Source organism: Culicoides brevitarsis, chromosome 1 (assembly GCF_036172545.1).
Source record: "Culicoides brevitarsis isolate CSIRO-B50_1 chromosome 1, AGI_CSIRO_Cbre_v1, whole genome shotgun sequence".
NCBI lineage: Eukaryota > Metazoa > Arthropoda > Insecta > Diptera > Ceratopogonidae > Culicoides > Culicoides brevitarsis.
Window position 1 is genome coordinate 10128173 of NC_087085.1, and position 20972 is coordinate 10149144.

Sequence of the window (20972 nt, forward strand, 5' to 3'; positions counted from 1 at the left end):
AAAAAAAATGATGGAATAGAACTAAAAAAATAATTTTTATTCTTAATATTTTTTTAGTGATTTGACTTTTTTTATTTAATAGAAATCTTAAAAAAAAAATTAAATAAAAAAAAACGAATTTCATTAAATTTTTGAACAAACTTTTATTTTTTAATTTTAATTTTAATTTTACAAAAAATAAAATTATTTTAATTTATAAAAAAATATTTAATTGAAAATTTAATAAATTAAAAATATAAATTCTTTAAAAAATAAAATATATTTCAACATAAATTTATCGTTTTGTCCATAAATAAAATAAAAATTATTGAATATACTTTTTTTTTTAATTTTAGATTTTAATTTTTTAGTTTATTTAAAAAAAATAATTTTAATTTATTTTAATTTAAATTTTCAAACATATTATATTTTTAAATAAATAGGTACTACAAGAATATTTATTTTATTTAACAAAATTTAACAAATTTATCAAATATTAAAGAGATAAATATTTTTTTTAAAAAATGCTTTATTTTAAAAATTTTAATTGCATCGATTTTAGAAAAATATATAAAAATAATTTATTTAATCAAAAATAAATTAAAATAAAAATATTAAAATTAAATTAAAAATAAATAATTTTTAAATAATTTTACAAAATTTCCTGAATTTAAAAAAATTTAAAATTAAAAAAATTTAAAAAAAAAAATAAATTTCTTTTTTTTTTATTAAAAAAAATGCGTTCAAGTGAGCATTCACGCCAACTTTCTAACCTCTCGATTTTTTTTTATGTTTTCGCCATAAACATAATTCGATTTGCCGAAATCAAACATTTTTTCGGAGAATGTGTGTGCGAGTGTTAAATAGGTGAAAATCAAACTGTTTTTATTGAGCAAATGCACACAAACTTAACAAGGATAATGATGACGGTAACGACGACGACCACCGTCGACAACTTTTTTTGCCATATATCAATAGAAATGCGGAATAGGGGAATGAGAGAGAACGACACATAATTGCAAAACGATTACAAAAACGGATCTTGTGCATTGTGCACCGAAAATAAATACAAATCCGGGGCCCAGAGTGCACGAAACGAATCCTCGATGAGATCGATTTAGGGTGAATTTTAATTGAGTGTGCGTTCCTCTTTTGTATTTTTTCGAGCATGTTTACAGTATCAATCTCCTGTTTTATTTTTTGCCGTCCTGCTTTTTAATTTTGTGTTGCGCAACATCATTACTTACTATTATTAAGTGCCCGAACGATTAATTCAAAAGTTTTTATTCTTTTCCCGCACACACACCGAACACTTCTTAAATCACCCAGCTGGGGGTCGTTTAGAGCAACGCAGAGAAGAGATAAAATAAAATCGGCAAATATAATAAATTATTTGCAATGAAGCTCTCTCGTCTCACTCATTTTATTTGTTTTTGCAACAATCTATCTGGATCTATCTCGGCAGCGGCGAACATTGTAACAATTTCGATCTAATATCATTAAAAGAACGAATGTTTGTCAGTATTTGCCAGTTTAGTTCAGTTTGAGTACATATCAAAAAGTTTGTGATAATAAAAATCAAAAAAAGTTTTTTTTTCGCTCGCTGGTCGGTTTTTATGCTGGTTGTTATTGCACACGCCGCACATCTATCTCAATCTAAAATTTCACATAAAAAAACAACGAATGCGCGCAATTTTCAGCCGTGAAAGTAATCGGATGTAAAATTATATTTTTTTGAGCGGATTTCCGATAATTGCGTGTTTTTCCGTGGAAATTCGAGGCAACATCAAAACACTTTTCATCAAAGATGTCGCGTGGATGGAGGGAAATTCCTTTGAAGTTCAATTTATTGGAGAAAATGGGAAATAAACAGCAAAAAAAAGGAAGGTAAAAAAACGAACTTCAAATGCCAAACAATGTTATTTGTACCGAGAAATTATTGCAATTGAATGACTTTCTTGGAAATAATTTTTTTTCTGTCGATTTCTGTCAATAGCAATTTATTTACTGCATGTCATGCAATTTATAAGTGAGCAATGAGGGCAGTCAATTTATTTTATTTTATTTTCTTGATCGTAAAAATATTTTTTTTTAAATTTAAATTGAAAATTTTTTACTTGAAAAAAAAATTTAAAAATAAAAAAAGAATAATTTTTTTTTAAATTAAATTTTTAATTTTTTTATTTGAAATTTAAAAAAAATTATTCAAAGGAATTTATTTATTTAATTTTTTTAACTTGAAAATTTAAAAAAAAAAATATTTTTTTAAAGAAAGTCAAATTATTTTAATATTTTTTTTTCGTAAAAAGATTTTTTTAAAATAAATTAAAATTAAAAAAATAATTTTTAAAATTATTAAATTAATTAAAATAATTATTAATTTAATTTAAAAATTAAAGAATTTTATTTTAAATTTAAAAATAAATTTTTGATATAAATTTAAAACTTTTAACAGACAGACAACGCTTAGATGATTTTATTTCGCGCATCCCGTAACAATAAATGTCCATCATAAACAAGGATAAAATCAACACAGTAAAAGTTGGTGTGCAATTTATTATAAATAATACTGGTACTCGGATCATTATTACATCAACAAACAAAACAAACTGACTGCCGCACGTTACAACTTTATCGTTCACAATGCGCGCACAAACATACCACATCGAAATAATTTAAAATAAATGTCAGGGCAATAATTGAAGTTTTAAAAGGTTCTCCCTCGGATTCTTTCATGCGTGTTCTAATACAAATAAATATCCAATCCAACAACCAGTTTTCGGACCATATAAGAATGTAATTTGATGACCTTCTTTTTAATGTCGAATGAATTTATGTCTCGCATCCCTGAAGTTATTTGGGGGGGATTTTGTGAGAAAAAAAATCAAAAAGTTATATTTTGTTAAGAAAAAAAATTTTTTTAAAGCGTTTTAGAAAAAATGTATTTTGAAGCTAAAATTAATCTCAAAATTAATTTGAAATTTAATTTTTATTTTTAAAAACATTTTTTTTTAAAATTTTTTAAAAGTTCAAAAATAAAAATAATAATATTTTTATTTTAATAAAATTATTTTTTTTAAATTAATTTAAGTAATAAAATAAATTTAATAAATTAAATTAAATTAATTAAATAAATAAATTAAAAATATATAGATAAAAAATAAATAAATTTAAAATAAATTTTAAAAAATAAATTTTTAATTTTTATTATTTTTTTTTATTAAAATTAATATAATTAAAATTTAAAAAAAATTTAAGAAAGGTAATTTTAAATTTTTTTTTTATTTTAAATTTATAATAAAATTTTTTCTGAAAAAATTGAAATTTTAATTTTTAAAAATTTTTTTATGATTTTTAGCCGAAAAATTATTATTTTTATTGTAAATAAATTTAAAGTAAATCTTTTAATTTTTTAAAAATTAAAAATTATATAAAAAAAATTTTTATTTTTATTTTAGAGCTTTATTCCGTACATTTTAAACAAAATTAAATTTAATAAATTAAAAAATAATTTTTATTTTATTAAAAATATTTTGAAATAAGAATTTTTGTAGAGATTTTTAAATAATTTTTTATCAATTTTATAATTTAAAGAAAAAAAAAAATAAATAAATAAAATAAAAAAATAAATAAATAAAATTAAATTTAAAAAATCATTTTAATGATATTTCATTTCAAATTTTCTAAAATATTTTCGTCAAAATTTTTAAATTAATTTTAACTTTAAATTTTCTTTAAAAAAAAATCTCGCGAAACACAAAATTCTCACTCAAAATATGTCCTTCTGATTTATCAAAAATGATCCTCTCATGGCCTTCCTTCCTTCTTCGTTTCCTCCTGTTTGTGTCCTTTTGATTTTGTGCGCACCAACAATCCATTGATGAAGAACAAATAACGGTTCGAAGATCAGATTTACTATTCCAATCTCCTCTTTAACTGTGCCAGCCAGCCAGAGTGAGAGAGTTATGTCTCTATAGCCGAGCTCTATAATGTGGCAGTTCAATGGGTAAACAAAATCATCCAAGCATTAATCGATATTACATGGTGTTTTGAAATTCAATGCTTTTGCCATCCTCCGCATCCACATTATGATGTGATGTTGATGTGTATCCCTATTTTATTTATTGTTGTACATTATTCAGTATCTCTCTGTGTGTGTCTTTTAGTGTGTGAAGCTAATTCAATTCAATGAAGTGTTATGTAATATTGGTAGGCAGCGAGCGTTTGATAGATGACAGAATTTTTGGTGCGTTATCAGTGCTGCTGCACGTGTCTCCATATGTCACCCTTATCTGTCTCTGTACAAAACAAATAATAAATTTAAGCGGATAAAGAATTCCGTAATTTAAATGAAATTTATTTTTTTTTCTCATTTGATTTCTTCAATTTCTACTTGGGTTCAAATCAAGCCAGAAAATTGAAGAGACACAAATTTTTCTATTCAAATGGTCTTTTAATCTTTTTTAATGCAAATTTAATACGAATTTTGTACGTGTCACTCAAAACGTTTAATAAAAAAATAAAAAAAGAAGGAATGAAAGAAGATCGAATCGAGGTTTTGTTGTGTGAATTGTGATGAAATCGGAAATTTCATCGTCTATCGTGCACAAAAGCGAACTTTCTTTGTGCGAGCGTCGTCGTCGTCGTTCTTTTCTTGTCTTCTTCTTGTTATGTGAATGTTATGTTCATATGCTTCAAAAAATCGATTTTCGTATCTCTGCTTGTTTCTTCTTGTGCGTCGTATATGCGCCTAGACTCTTTTTACTACTACTACCGACATACCGTACTTCTTCTACTACTTCAGATACAGATAAGAAACCAAATAAAAAAAAGAAAAGAAAATAAGGGGAGAAATTTTGTGTTTGAAAGAAAATGAGTCGTCTTTTGTGTAAAAGTACGCGCGTCGTAATGGAATAGGTTAAAAACATGATGTAGCAAGCAGTTACTTTAATGTACAAATTTTTTTTGCGCTCTCTTTGCAAGTACAATCAGACAGATAGAAGAAGCACATCCACTTAATGATTCAAAGTTTATTATAAAAATAATGTCCTTCGAAGAAGCGAAGAAAAAAAGGCAAATGAAAAAATTTAACGCTGATGATTATGATATGCGCCACTTCTCGTTTCTACTGCGCTATAATACAGTTAAATTTAATGTTTCAATTGAAGATAATCAGGTCAAGATATCATCTATATGCCTCCATTTGTGCGCGTCTCATCATCATAAAATAACATCCTGCCCTATGAGAGGAAAATGAGGCAGGTTAACCCTTTGAGAGGTCTTGTTAACTCTTGAAAGGATCAATTTAACTTCTAAAGATTAATTTAGCTCATTAAGGGACTAAATTAACTCCCTAAGAAATTAATTTGACTCTTATAGGGATTAATTTTACTCCTCAAGGATTAATTAAACCCCTTAAATAATAAATTTAGCTCCTTAACGATTTAATTTTACTCATAGAGAGATTATTTTAACTCCTTAAGGGTTAAATTTTTTCTCCTTAGGGGACTAATTTAACTCCTCAATGAAATAATTTGACTCATTTAAGCTTAAGAGGTTAATTTAACCCCTTTTGGAATTTTTCATCCGCAAACCAAAACAAAAAATTAACCTTTTCAAGAGGTTAATTTAACCACTCAAAACTTTCTAAGAGGTTAAATTAATCCCTTCTTAGATCCCTTTTTTGGTCTGTGGATGACAAATTTCAATAGAGGTTAAATTAAACTCTTAAAGAGTCGAATTGATTTCTTAAGGAGTTGAATTGATCCATTGAGGAGTTAAATTAAACCCTTAAGGAGCTAAATTAATCCTTTAAGGGGTTAACAAGGCCCTTGAAAGGGTTAACTTGACTCATTTTTCTCTCATAGGACAGGATGTTATTTTATGATGATGAAACGCGCTTCATTTGCATATAGATGATATCTTGAGGTGTTAAATTAACCCCTTTAAGTTTAATTAAATTCTTTAAAAGGTTAATTTAATCCCTTTTTCAGGGATCAAACTAACCTCTTAAGGATTCAAAGCCATTCCTTAAGGAGTTGAATCGAGTTAATTTAATCCCTTATAGGTTAGAAAATTCACTTAAGGGGTTAAGTTAACTCCTTAAGGGATTACCTCTTAAAGGGATTAATTTAACTCTTCAAGGAATTACTTAAGTTGAATTTGATCTTTTGAGGGGTTAATTTAACACTTTTGGACAAAAATTTACTCCATATAGATAAAATAACTCCCAAGAAGTAAATTTAACCCGTTTTTTATCCATAGAACGTTATCTCTTGAAGCTCAGAGAAAGCAGGAAAAGAAGGATTAAGTTTTCACGAAAAAAATGAAGAAAAAAATTTTGAATGATTGGATATTTAATTTTTTTTTCGTGTTACGAAGTTGAGTTCAAACGAGTGTGATGAATGAAAATATGATAAATAATGATGGAAATCCATTAATGATAAATGGAATAAATGGTTGGATGATAATATTTCAAAGATTGATCGATTGAGCAGAAATTTTTTCCTTTTTCTTCTTCTCCGAGGTTATCTCATCCATAACCAAGCAATTGATGAGAGACGAGAGAATCCTTAATTCAATCTCCAGTTTGTCTTTTTTTTATTGTTTTCATATAGAAAATTATTATTTTTTTTATTGTTTTCGTTTTTCATCTCCTCCTTTCTTGTTGTCACTAAACTCATCTCCGTCGTTGTCGTCTTCTTTCGCTACATTGTTCATTGTTATTTAATGTTTGTTTGGGCAAAAAAAGAAAAGAAATAAGTAAATGAAAACGTCTTTTTAGGACAGAACTGCGCTTTGGTTCAGACGTTTTGAATTTATGTTTCTCATGAGATCAGAAAAAAAATAAGTAGCAAAAAATTGTGAAAAGATGAAAACGTTTCAGTTTGTGGAAAATATATAAAAAAAATAAAAATAAACGAACAATGTGAGAATAAGTCGTTTTATTGGGATGATAGTCAGTCTGGCTCCAGACAGGGCGCGCATGAAAATATATATGAAAATTTGATGAAGTTTGACTTCTTTACCATAAATGTTCATGAGTTGTTCATTTTGTTACATGCTTGAAAAGGATTAGCAGCTAATTGGTTGTTTTTTGTTTTTATCGCTTATTTTATGCGAACAATATTGAATATTGAGTTGGTTATGGGATTAGAAAAAAATTAAGTATAATAAATTGTTTTATGGAGTTTTTGACCTTGACAACGACTTAAGTTCTTGAGAATCAAAATTTTCCATAATTGTGGATAATCCAAGATTGTACAATTTTTCTTACGAATTTTTTGTAATTCTCGAGTATTTCTTCTTATCATTGAGTTTATTTTTATCATCAATATTTCAGGAATTTAAGATTTTAATTAACTTTTCCAAAAAATTCGTCCAAAAAGTTGTTGCGCTCGTATCAAACTAAATTCCACGAACAAAGAAAAACCAATTCATCTGACGGTTGTTGCAAATTAAACATCCTTTGTAGCCGCCCTCTTTTGTGTTTGTTTAGCAAAAATATACATTTGCCATTCGAAAACAAGCTTTTGTCGTACAACTTGTTTATTCCAATGTCCTTCGGACTCTTTTTCTGAAAGTTCATAAACAATACCACAAAGCCTCCTCTTCTTCTCATTGTTTATGTTATGACAACACTTCCGCATCATTTTTCTTCTAATCACACGCTTCAAGGAACTTTATTTTCCTACTTACTTATGAAACAAACATCCCAGACGGTAAACAGATAAAAACATTTTCCTCATCTTCCGCTTTTGTACAAAACGAGAAAAAAACCTCATCATCATAATAATTTCTCATCCATTATTTACACGACGACGAAATTCCATCAAAACATAAAAGTTGACCCTGCCACAAACATCTGTTCAAAGCGCGCAAAAGTTCATTTGTCTCTCTTCACAGCATCCAGGGCATGACGTGACAAAATTAAGTCACTGACTTGCAAATATTTCAATTGCTCTGTGTGTTTGTGTCTCTCCAATCAATCTATTAAATATTACAAACATCCTAGTTATGCCGGCGCGTATGAATTGTAACAAAGTATGAACAAACAACAAACAGTTATTTGTCAATGTGCGGCAAAGCAATGGCAAATGGCGATGTGCAAACAAACGCACATAACATCAAAGAGATCGTTATTAGTTTGCCATGTTTGTTACACTTGATATAAAAATAAATAAATTTTTGTCATCATTTGTCGAGCTTCAAGAGGGAAACTCCAATTGATGTCCTCTCATTGTTTTTTAGCGCAATTTTGCATTTTTTTTATTTTTCTAACTCACTGCATCGCACTAAAAATTTATTTTTATAATTTAATTGAATTTTTTTCTCTCTCGCTTTTTGCATCATCGGCTTTTTTGTTTCGCACAAAAGAACTTATTAGAAAATTGTTATTTTATTATTTTTATTGTGATGAGGGAGCGAGCAAGACCATTGACCGAACTTGCTGACCCACAGTGTATACACGAATTCACACTTAATGATAATCATAATAATAACAACAAGAACCTAAGACAAAGATTGCTTTATATTTACTTTAACGAGCGTCTCTACTCTTGTTTTATGTTTGCGCTTCATACGCCTCGGATTGTTTTTATCTTTTTTCATTATTATTTTATCATCATGTATAGAAAATATAATAGATGATGAAAAAGTCAGGGGCGTATCAATAATACTTTGTTTCAAGTTTTAAAGGAAAATATATTTTTTTAAAAGAAATTTGTTTAAAAATTTTGTTTAAAAATTTTTGATTAAAAATTTTTTGATTGGATTTTGGCTGAAAATATAAAATTTTTATTTTATTTAAGTTTAATTAATTTTTAAATTTTATTTTTTACAGCTTGAATCTTATTTATTGAGGAATATTAAGAGCGATCAAATAAACCAAACTATTTTTTTCATAAAGTAAACACGGATCCAAGCACTATTAGCAGAAGTAACAATTAGCACAGTTCAAAGGAAACTGAATGGATTTTTAGTATCAACTGGTCAAAACTTTTATAAGTCTCTCACACTTATTTCTTGGACGAAGAAAAATATACCTATCATCTAAAGTAAACCCAACTAAAGCAAGAGAATTATGAGTCAAACCAATAAGTGTTAATTTCACATAACTATAAATATTTAACCATACAATTTTGATCAAATTCTTGAAATCTATCAAGAGCCCCACGATTATATTACACAAATCGATGGAAAAGTGCTTACAGAATTTGCTTTTGTTTCAAGAAAAAGTTCTAAAAACGACATAAATGCACCAAATAGAGAAGAAAAGGCAACCCATGCCAACTAACGACAGAAACCGAAACAAAGGTTAAGTTCATTTCAGCGGAATTGTCAACCTTGAACATACCTATTAATTAATTCATCTTAACTGGAAAAAGAAATGTATTGTTTAAAGACAAAATAATTCATTACTGAGCAAATAAGAAGATGCTTGTATCATTTCTCAGATAGCTGAAACAGCAAGACTCAAATAGTAGCTACCAAAATTACAAAGAAAAAAGTTAATAAGAAAGGACTTTCGCAAAAAAAATTACTTAGAACCTAATTAATTACATGAATGACGAATATAAATTGCCCCTCTTAAGAATCTACGCCCCTGCCCAAGCCAAATACGAAGACGAGAGAAAAAATTCATCTTGCATAGTTTTGCTTATTCAGCTGTGTCATAATTATTTTATGTTATGTCCTTTCTATTTGTTTTGTTCCAAAGAGCAGAAGCAATAGTAGCATTAAGGCACATAGATCGACAAGAACAAAGAAAATGATGTGTGACATACAGAAACACACACACACACTCACTTTATTAGTCTTTATAAAGAAACGTGACGAGAATTTTTGCAAGACTTTCAGGATTGCGGGATTCAAGAAAGGTGACTCAAGTGAACTTACGTCGAATGGACCCCTCATTGTCTGTCGGTTTTTCTAACTGACGTGGGCGTTGAAAATATAAATTAAACTAATTGAAAGGCAAGAAGGAAAAAAAAGAAGTGATTTAACCTACCCATCACTTATAATAAAGAAAAAAGAAAAATTTCTCCCTTTTGTTGTCGTATGATAATAAATGTACCTGCGATATCCTTCGTTACCTACCACGATGGCATGGCATAACATTCCGCACACACACACACACATTGCTAAATTCCATCTACATAACTTTTTCACATAATTCAAGCGAGATTGCCTGTTTCACATTAAATATTGTCTATCTCTGTTTTACATGAGTCATTTGTAAAATTACACAAGAATAGACAGAAAATTTTCCATCGCGCGCAACTAGACCAGTGTTTGCAACATAAACATAGCTTCGGGGAATGAAAGTAATAAATCAGAATAAAAGTAGAACGGCAAAAAAAAACCGAAGAAGCTCGACAAAAAAAAATGAAAAGAAAAGTAGAAGAAGACGAAGAATGAGAAACGATAACATTTTGATAAGATCTTTAAGGCAAATCAGAGACGGAGGAAGTTTGATTTTTACTATTGTAGAGGAAAAAAAAAGTTTGTTTTTACGAGCGTTGCGCCGTGTCGTCTCTGTCTTAAGAACCTTTTTTATGTGATTTTTTCTGCCTTTTTTCCCATTTAAAGAAGTTACGGTGTGGTTCAATGCTTTTGGCTTTTATCCATAACTGGAGGAACGACACACGCACACTCGACCATTCATTCACGTAACGAGATACGCCAACTAAATAGGACATCAGTGCAAAAAAAAAAGCGAAAGAAAAAAAAGAGAATAAATGTATGGGCCACTAAGTCAATTTTGTCCTTTTTCCTTTCAAACGCAAACGACACAAAAAGGAAAATGTCTTTCATGTCGCGTAAAACCAATTAAGACTTAAAACGAAGGAATGCTCAGATCTTATCATGGCTGATTGGTCAGATTTTACCGTGTTCCCAGATTTATTTTTGCTTATATAAATATTTATTTCTAAGCCGTTTAGAGTGTTTGCAGTTATCGCTCCATGATTGATAAAGGTTCGGCAAGAAAATCGAAAGAATGTTGAGCAAGGGTTTGTTGTGGCGGCATGCTGATAAGAACTTTCTCGCATAGGGCAAAAAGGCAAAAGCTTGAAAAATGGGATAAATGTCGACAAAAGTGACAACTAAGGCGATATTTAGTCGTAAAAATGTCGTCTTAGTGCGTTATAAACCGTGATAAGGTCACATAACTAAAGTTTAACATAAATTCGAACTCGTATCAATTTTTGAGAACAACTTACGACCAAATCATTAAAATTCAGCATATGAATAAGTTGCTACGAAACAACCACGTTTGTCCAAAAATTGTTTGCTCATTGCTTCGATTTTAGGTCACATCATCATAAAATGATCTAAAATCAATTATAATTGAATTTACATTCGGCGTGTTTTTGAGATGATGACGACAACGGAGACGACGACGACATGATTTACACACATGACTAAACCGGGATTGGCTTAACTTTTTGTGTGTCTGTCTTTGTATGAAAAATTTAGCAAATGCAAGAAAAAAAAAGACGGAATTTGAAAGTTTGTATGAAAAGATGAGTTTTATCGCATTTCAAAAATTTTTTTAAAAAATTTTAAAATTTTTATTGATATTTTTTTTAAATATTTTGATTTTTTCAAAATTTTATAAATAATTATTTAATATTAATATTAAAAAAAATAAAAATTAAATTCAAATAATTAAAAGTTAAATTAAATTTTATTAAATTATTAATTTATTTTTTTTTTATTTTAATTAAATAATTTTTAATTTTTTTTAAATAAATTATTTTTTATATTCATGAAATTTTCAACTTAGAAATTTAACTCAAAATAAAATTTAAAAATTTTTATTAATTTTTTATTAAAATTTTTAAAATTTTTTTTATTATTTTATTTTTTGAATAATTAATTTTTTTACGAATTTTAAAATTTTTTAAGAGATTTATTTCATAAAAAAATTTTTCACTTCTCTAATCATTAAAAAAAAAAATATTTATAAATTTTTAATTTTTTTTTTAAATTTGTCATTAATTTTTAAATTCTTAAAATTATTTCATTAGAAGATCTAAAATTTAAGATGAAAATTTGAAACATAATTTTAATTAATAATTATAAAAAATAAAAATATTTTTAATTAAATTAATGAACAGATTTAGTTAATTTTTTTTTAAAGAAATTATTAAAAAATTTTAAATTTTAAAAAATTATTTAAATTGTTTATGATATTTTTTTAAAAATTTAATTTTAAAATTAATTTTTATAATTTTCAAAGAAATTTAAAAGAAAATCTCGAGGGAAAATTTATAAGGTTTCAAAAAATTTTAATAAAATTTTCTTTTATTTCCAAAACAAAAACCAGACAGACAACATGACAAACATAAAATTCCTTAAAATGCCATAAAAAAGACAAAAAAAAACATCAACAAGGAAATAGGAAAAGAAACCGACGCAAAAAAAAAACAGAGAGAGAATTTTTTCCCTATGTGTGATAATCTTTGAATGTAAAATTTATTTAAATTTCATTCGTCTTTTTTTTTCGTGTGTCTCTTCCGTAGGTTCACTATGCAACTTGTTTCCATATGGCACACTCGCACTCGACATCAGCATCAGCCACGACGACGCAGCTCCAAATGTTGCCAAATTAAATGACACTAAAAACATTTTATTCATTCATGCAAACGAATTGCGTGACGATGTTGGTGAAAATGAGCATCAGTATGCTGTACCTTCCGTGTCGCATGCCAGCAGTGACAACTTTCGACATCGTCGAAGGGAGGAGAACGCGGCGGCGAGGAAAAATGATGGCAGCAACGCTGCTTTACAGCATCAACAGACAAAAACAGACACCACTCAAAAGACTAATATTTATGATAATAGTGATAATAATAATTATGGCAAAAGCAGTAGGATTATAAATGAAAATGATATGAATTCAGTGTCTTATACAACGGATATTTATAGTAATAAATTTAATTACAATGGTAGTGACAGTCATTCAAACAACAGTATCCCTGCTACATTATCGTCATCATCGTCATCCGCATCGCCAAAGACAAAAGATAAGAGACGCGCGTCAGAAGTCGTACGACGAAGTAAGAGTAATAAAAAGTTAAAGGAGCGGAAGCAACACTTTCTGAAATATCTCTGGCCGAATAAAAGTAATTACTACCGTAACCATAGGAATATTAATAATAAAATTGCCAAAGTATCTCCGTCACTCGAGCAAACTTTGCCTCGCACGGACTCTAAAAACTATAGTTTTCGGCACAAACGAAGTTCCCCCCAAACTGATGCACTTGTCATCGTCAACGACGAAAGTATCGACACGAGTCACAAAACAAACAACATCAACAACACTCCAACACTCAATAAATTGACCAACAGTTCAAACATGACATCCGCCTCCTCCTCCTTCGATATCGACTCGAATAACAACAAAAACATCGATAATCACCGTCAGACGGAAATTATCCTCAATGCCGATTCCGACGACGCGCTGTTTGAGGAAACAGTAACGGCAATTACTCCCGCGACGCTGCCACGCAAAACGGTGCGACACGTCGACGATAAAGGTGATTATGTCGATGAGCCACGAGCGCTTCCCCTGAGACCGATTATCAGTGGTCCGTTCGAAGATGATCCGCAGAACGAAGTGCATATCGTGTATGCCGAGCAACGGGCGCCCGTGAAATTAGCGTGCGAAGTTGACTTGGATCTCGTGTCGAGTGTCTGGATGAAGGATGGCATTGTAAGAAAACTTTTTTTTTTGTTAGGGCGTTACAATATTTGAAAATGTTTTCGATTTTCTTCCATAATTTTTTTGAATATCTAAAAAATGAAAAAAAAAAAAATATTAACTTTTAGTGCATTTTAAATAATTTTATCAAAAACAAAAAAAAAGATTTCGTTTAAATTAATTTTTTTTTTACATTTTCATTTTTTTAAATAAAAATTTTTAGTTGAAAAAAATTTTTTACTTAAGCCCTTAAACTTAAAATATTTAACGTGAATAAAAAAAAACAAAAGAATTTTGAATTTAAAAAATTTAATTTAAATAATAAATTAAAGTTAATTAATTTTTCAACCATTTACGTATCACTTTTTTAATTTTTAAAATTAAATTTAACTTTAAATTTTTAATAAAATTTTAAAAAAAATTAATTTAGTTTTAAAAATTTTAAAAATATTTTTAAAAAATTAAAAATTTATTTATTTAATATTTTTTAAATTAAATTTTTATTTAATTAATAAGTCAAATAAGTTTATTTTTATTTTAAATATTTTTAAAAGATTAAAAATTTTTTGTCTAAATTTTATGATTTAATTTAGTCTTATTTGCGCGTCAGTTTAAGTCAAAATTTTTTTAATTTCTGATGAAATTTTAAAAAATGAAAAATTTTAAACCAATAAGATATGAAAATATTAAAATTTTTGTTAAAATTAGCTCAAAAGTCAATATTTTCTTGTTTTATTTCAAATTTTCATGAAAAAATATTTTGTGAAGAAAAATATTCATCTCTCTAAATTTTCAAAATTTTTAAAAACTAATTATTTTTTATAAATAATGTTTTTTTAGAAATTTTAATTAAAAATGTATTTTTTCAAATTAATTTTGTTAAATTTAAAAAAAAAATCGAAAACATTTTTAATTTTTGTACCATCCTTACTTTATTATGTGAATAATATTTTAACAAATTATCTGGTTTTCTCCTCTGTTTCGTAGATTGTGCATGTCGTTGATAAAAGTTCACGCTCGGCAGACTTTCGATTTTATAGGGAGCCACGAGGGAGTCTCACAATAACGAATGTCATGCTCGAAGACGACGGCATCTGGCAATGTGAGGCGGAAAATTTTAGAGGATATGTAGAAAATGCGCGACCAATTAAATTAGTTGTGTTAGGTAAGGCCTATTTTCCCTCGGAGACAATTTGCGACACATAAATTTATTCAAATTTCTTTCCCGTGACAGACCCGCCTAAACCACCTTACTTATTGATCGATCGACGTCGATTAGATGCTGGAAACATTTTTGTACCTGTAAAAGAAAATTCAGAATTTAGTTTAGCGTGTATCAGTGAGGGAGGCAATCCGAAGCCCGTTCTCTCGTGGGAAGTGTTGCTCAGTCCCTCCATCGACAGACATGCTCAAAAGCTTCCGAGCGACTTGCTCGAGCTGCAAGAAGTTAAAAGTGAAATGGTAAGGAAAAAGAAACTTTTTCTTTTGCAAAAAAAAACTTTTTGCTCGATAAATATTTAACTTATTTGTTTGCCTCTTTCCTTTTCATATTTCGCCTCTGTGTGTGCGGCAACCAATAGGATAAGGATCCATTCAAAATTACCACCGGTGCTATATCGGAAGCGAGACTTCCTGTTGTATATAGAGCACACCATAATGCGAGAATCTTATGCGTAATGGAACATCCAACGTTAAAAGTGAGACAAAATGCTTCCATATTACTCGATGTTCAGTGTAAGTTGAGCGAGAACGAGCGAAAATCGAATTATTTTAATTGGATTTATTAATTATTTTTGCGAATTTCTTTCGTGCAGATACTCCATCTTTCGCTATCACTCGATCTCCGGGCTTCGGGTTTCCGTTGCGGGAAGGCATCGAGGTTTCTTTGAAATGTGATGTGGACTCTAATCCACCAAGTACTCCAATGTGGCAAAAAGACGACGGAGATCCGCCGGTAAGATTTTATTTCTTTCATTAAAATTATTTAAATTTATTAAAAAAAAAAAATTATTTTTCATTGAAATTAAATTTTAATTTTAAAAATATTCGACGATAAATTTTTTTTTCTTATTTTTTTATTTTCTATTAATTTAATTAATTTTTTTAAATTTAATTTAAAAATTTTTTAATTATTTAATATTTTATTAATTAAAATTTTAAATTCTTCTCTAAAAAATTAAAATTTAAAATAAGAAAAAATTAAAATAATTTTTTTTTTAATATTTTTTTTTAAATAATTTTTTAATTTAAAAATTAATAAATTCTTAATCTGAAATCATGTTTAACGTTTTGTTTATTTTTTTTTTAAATAATTTTTTTTAATAATAAGAATTAAAAAAAATTTTGAAATGATATTTAATTGAAAATATATTATGAAAAAAAATGAATAAAAAATGAATTTAAATTTTTATTTTTTAAATAAATTTTTTAATTAATTATTTTTAATAAATTATTTGATTATCATGAATCTTTTCAATTTCATTTAAATTAATTTATTTTTAAAAAAAAATAATTAAAATTAATAATATTTAAATTAAATTTATCAGTATCATTATTTCAATCAAAATATTTTATTTTTTTTATTATTTTTTATTTATTAATTTTTTTTTTTAATTTTCATTTCTATTGATATTTTTTTATTTCTTATTTTTTTTAGAATTTTTTTAAAAAATATTTTATTAAAAAAAATATTTAAAACTTACTTTTCAAACGAATTTTTTCAGGTAATGCAAAACGGCGACGGCTTCCTCAATTTCACATCTATCCGAAAAGAGCATGCTGGCTGGTACAAATGCACCTCACGTCATCTTAATTATCAATATTCAAGCATCGGTTACTTCTTGAGTGTCAGATGTAAGTAGCTAACACCCTCAATTACGGCGACAATTTCTGCTTTGATTATCTTCTCTCACTCGCAAAGTGATGACGCAAACACGCAAAAAGAAGATTAAAGCGAAAGATTGTGTCACAGAGAGAATGAAGGACTTGAGTGTCCTTTGTACTGCTTTCAACTTATCTTTCAACAAACACGCTACTTGAGGCTTTAAAATATTTTCGCCACTTATGTTTGTGTCTGTGTGACGTACGTGCTGCGCGTTATCACAAACCATAAGAACGTAATGTTTGTCACGTCACAATAAATGTCACAATCACAGTGGTTCTTGTCGTCCTTCGTTCTCTTCTTTCGCTCCATTGACGAGTAAATAAATAAATGGACACTTAATTCTCCTTATATTTTTCTCTCTCTGTTGCTGACATTTAGCTGACACCGTTGACGTAACGTCGGAGCCTTTGGAACAGGAATCCTCCATGCCATCCATCCACAATCCGTACAAGACCAACCAAATGGAGGTCGAATTTGGCGGATCTGTAACGTTACAATGCCCGCAAGGTAAAAAAATTTAAAAAAAAATTAAATTAAAAAAAATTTACTTAAAAAAAATAAAAAATTTTAATTAAAAAAAAATGTAAAAAATTTTTAATTAATTTTTTTTTTTTAATTTTTAATTAAATATATTTTTTTTTAATTTTTAATTAAATAATTTTTTTTTAATTTTTAATTAAATAAATTTTAAAAATTTTTAATGAAAAAAAAATCTTTAAGGTTCCCTCGGCTGTTGGTCACATCTCGATCCAAGCACGGTTCGCCTAAAAGGTCTGGGAACTGGCTCTTATGCCCCAACTGGTCAATTTTCTCTCAAAGATGTTGTATATTCAGATGCTGGTAGTTATAAATGTATTGGTCAAAGTGTTAACAATAAGAAAAAATTAGAAGTATTAAAGACGGTTTCAGTTTCTGTTAAAGGTAAGTTCAATTTTTTCCTTTTTTTTAATTAAAAATCGCCACATGGCAAAAATCACGGCGGAGGCAATAACGGGAAATCACGGAAAAACTTGAAAAACAGAAGAACGGAGGATAAATGTTATTACAGTCATTTCATTATTATTATTATCATTGGCAGTTTTACAATAATATTAGGATAGGAGAGCTCGAATAAGAGAGAGAATGATGAAAATCGTGAAATGAGAGATTAAGTCACGCACTTTTAAATCGATTTTGTATACAATTTATTTTCCATTTCGATTTGGCTTTTTCGATATGATTGCTAACAAGAGCTCTTTGCCAATATAAAATATCGTCTCGTTTGTTGTTGATCTATATTGGTAGGGGTGCGGGAGATGGGCTTTTAAAGCAACCGGTTTTTTAAATTATTTTTAAAAAAATAATTAAAAAAATAAAATTTTTAAAAAATTTATATTAACTTAGAGACGAGTTACAATAAGAAGAATTAATTCGAAAATTCTAATTAAATTTGAATTAATTTATTTAATATAAAAATCTTATTTTTTTTATTTTTGAGCGCCATCTGACGTCAATTTTTTTTTAATTAAAAAATAATTATTAGAATTAATTTTAAATATATTTAAAATAAATTTTAAAAAATAATTTACAACCCAAAATTGGAATTCATATTAATTTATACTTAATTAATTTTACTTGATTAGACATTTTATTAAATTTTTAAAAGAACTCAAAATATGAAATAAATTAAAATTGATACTCAAAAATTATTTTCATTTATTTTAAAGCGCCATCTAACGTCAATTTTTTTTAAATTTTATTTATCAATTTTTTTATTAATTTTTCAAAAATTTGTTGACGAAAAAAAATATTTATGTAAATAACAAAAAAAAGAAAATTAAATCGTCTTTTTTTTTGTCTTTAAATATTTTCTGCCAATTTATGGAATTTAAGAATATTTATCATTAAATTAAAAAAAATAATATTTTAAAACAATTTTTGTTTTAAAATTTAATTTTTTTAATGATATTAAAATTGTTTTTAAATGTTAAAAAATATTTTCTGAAAATATTTTAAATTAAAATACTGCAAAAAAAATAAATAAATTATATTCAGAAAATATTTAAAAGAAATGATATATCATTAAATATTTAAATTTTAGTAAAAAAAAGAATAAATATTTGTATTTTTTATAAAATATTATACCTATTAAAGTAAATTTTTTCAAGAAAAATACAAAATCCTTCCAAGAAACACAATCGAAAGTCGATACATTTTTCCAAGAAGAACTTTTAACTTTCTTTCATGGATTTCCCTCATTTTTTACGTTGTCCATTCTAATCCCTAAAATAATCCAATCCGGTTGTCTCGCATCTCCCCAATGTCTGGCACACTATATTTTCTGCTGCCCGAAAAATTCGTAGCAAAAGTAAAGTGAATTTCAATTCTATTCACATTTAATATTAAGCACATCACATTTGATAAAGTGAATATGCCCAAGGGGATAATTTCAAATAAATCGCTAAAATGTACATATTGTTACAGAGATTTTTCGCAAAGACCCACGTATCGTGTTCTTTTTATTATTTCGTATTTGCGCCAACATAGAACACACTTGTCTCCTCTTTCCGATGTTCGAACATGGCAACAACAACATCGAATCTGATAAAAAGAGAAAAATAAAATGCGTTAATAGAGTATGTCAATTCTGGTTAGTTAAAGTGCGCTTGACATCTACTTTTGGGGGCTACGGAAATGAATTTACAAGTACACAGAAAAAAATAAAATAAATCGAATCGAATCGAAGAAGAGAAGAAAAGCATTGATGATAAATTTATGGATCCTTAGGGTATTATGAGGAGAACCATAATTACAATGATATTGTTGAAAATTTGTGGGTGTTTTACGTTCGTACGTTCAAAAATGTTCTCTAAATTACAGGCCCACCAACTGTGAGTGCTAAAAATGTTACGCCAGTTGCACATCCTGGCTCTCCGTTACACTTGACTGTGGAGTTTTGTGCAAATCCGCCGGCATACGCGGCACGTTGGTTGCATGGCGAGCGAATTTATCATCCGGGAAAGCAGTATGGTGCCGATGTACTGGCCTACGGATTCATTGTAAGTTCTTAACTTGTTATTTAAAGTCGTTTTTTTTTATTTTTTTTTACCGTAAAGTAGATAATGGAAAAAATTCGTTACGAAATTTAAAAAAAATTAAAAAAATTATTTTAATTAAATGAAATTTAAAAAAAAATAATTAATTAATTTAAAAATTAATTTAAATTTAATTAAAAATTATTTAAATAAAGTAAAATTAATTAAATTATTTAAAAAAATATTTTTTAATAAATTTAATTAAATAAAAAAAATAATTAATTTAATTAGAGTTAATTTTTTTTTTTTTGAAATATTTTTTAAAAATTTTTTAAAAAATATTAAATAATTTTAAATTTAATAAAAATTAATACAATAAAAATGTAAATTTTAAATTAAATTTAAAATAATTAATATGTTTAAAATATTAAAATAATTAAATTTAATTAAATTAAAAAATAATAATTAAAAAATTTTTTAATTTAAATTTTTAAATGGAAATTTTCTAAAGAAATTTAAAATAATATTTAAAATAATTTTAATATTATATAAAAAAAATTAAACTAATTTAATTTAAGATTTTTTTTTTTGAATTTTTTTAAAATTCTCGTAAAATTATAAAATAAATAACAAAAATTCATTAAAATATTTTTTTTCATAAATTTAATCAAAAATATTTTTAAAAAATCAAAATTTTGTAAAAAAATATATTTTTACCTAAAAATGTTAACAGAAAAAATTATATTTTTCCATTAGAATTACTTACTTTACGGTATATTTTTCGAGAATTGAAATTTTGTTACAAACCGACCCCATTCCCGATTATTTTCACGTCCAATTTAATTTAATTTTATTTCATTCGACAAAATTTTTCGCAGGATCTCCCTACGCCGTATTGCAAGGAGGCACGTCTAACATATGTTCACATGCACGAAAAGGTTCCGCGACAGTTTTTCTTTGTCGTATCATCGCCAACTGGCGTCGCCGAAATCATATTCAATGTTAACTTTACACACAAGGGAAACAACGGCAACAAGAAATCGAATAAACTGCACAATTCCGTGGATCAGGATGAGCAGTTATCGCTGCCGGAAGAAATTCACGAAATTCCCGGCTTCGGTCTCTCCGCTTCCCCCAAAAATCCTACTATTTATGTACTATCAACGTTACTATTATTATCCTATCTTTTTATTGTTAACGTGTTTTTATATGGTTAATTCAAGATATTACGTATAAGTGTACTAAATAAATATAAATAAATATAAAAAAAATATTAAACGTGATTTGATCATAAAAATATTTATAGTTTCATAAAAAAAAAATGGAGAAATGACAGAACAGATGAACAGTAGTTATAAATATATATATATTACCAATTATTATTAAA

General features: G+C 27.1%; 1 protein-coding gene across 1 annotated transcript; it reads left to right on the forward strand.

Moving 5' to 3' along the window:
• The first annotated feature begins 8068 nt into the window (after positions 1-8068).
• Positions 8069-20802, forward strand: LOC134837247 (uncharacterized). Its single transcript, XM_063852614.1, has 11 exons — positions 8069-8132; positions 12507-13699; positions 14675-14852; positions 14922-15148; positions 15268-15421; positions 15502-15641; positions 16411-16540; positions 16950-17078; positions 17292-17492; positions 19431-19609; positions 20464-20802. Exons 1-11 carry the CDS (start codon positions 8069-8071, stop codon positions 20800-20802), a joined length of 2934 nt encoding a protein of 977 aa, XP_063708684.1.
• The last annotated feature ends 170 nt before the right edge of the window (positions 20803-20972 follow it).

Coding starts and splice junctions, on each gene's coding strand:
- LOC134837247 (XM_063852614.1), top strand. CDS start 8,069: ATGGCAAATGGCGATGTGCAAACAAACGCACATAACATCAAAGAGATC. Junction 13,700..14,674: donor TCTGGATGAAGGATGGCATT/GTAAGAAAACTT, acceptor TCTGTTTCGTAG/ATTGTGCATGTCGTTGATAA. Junction 14,853..14,921: donor AATTAAATTAGTTGTGTTAG/GTAAGGCCTATT, acceptor TTCCCGTGACAG/ACCCGCCTAAACCACCTTAC.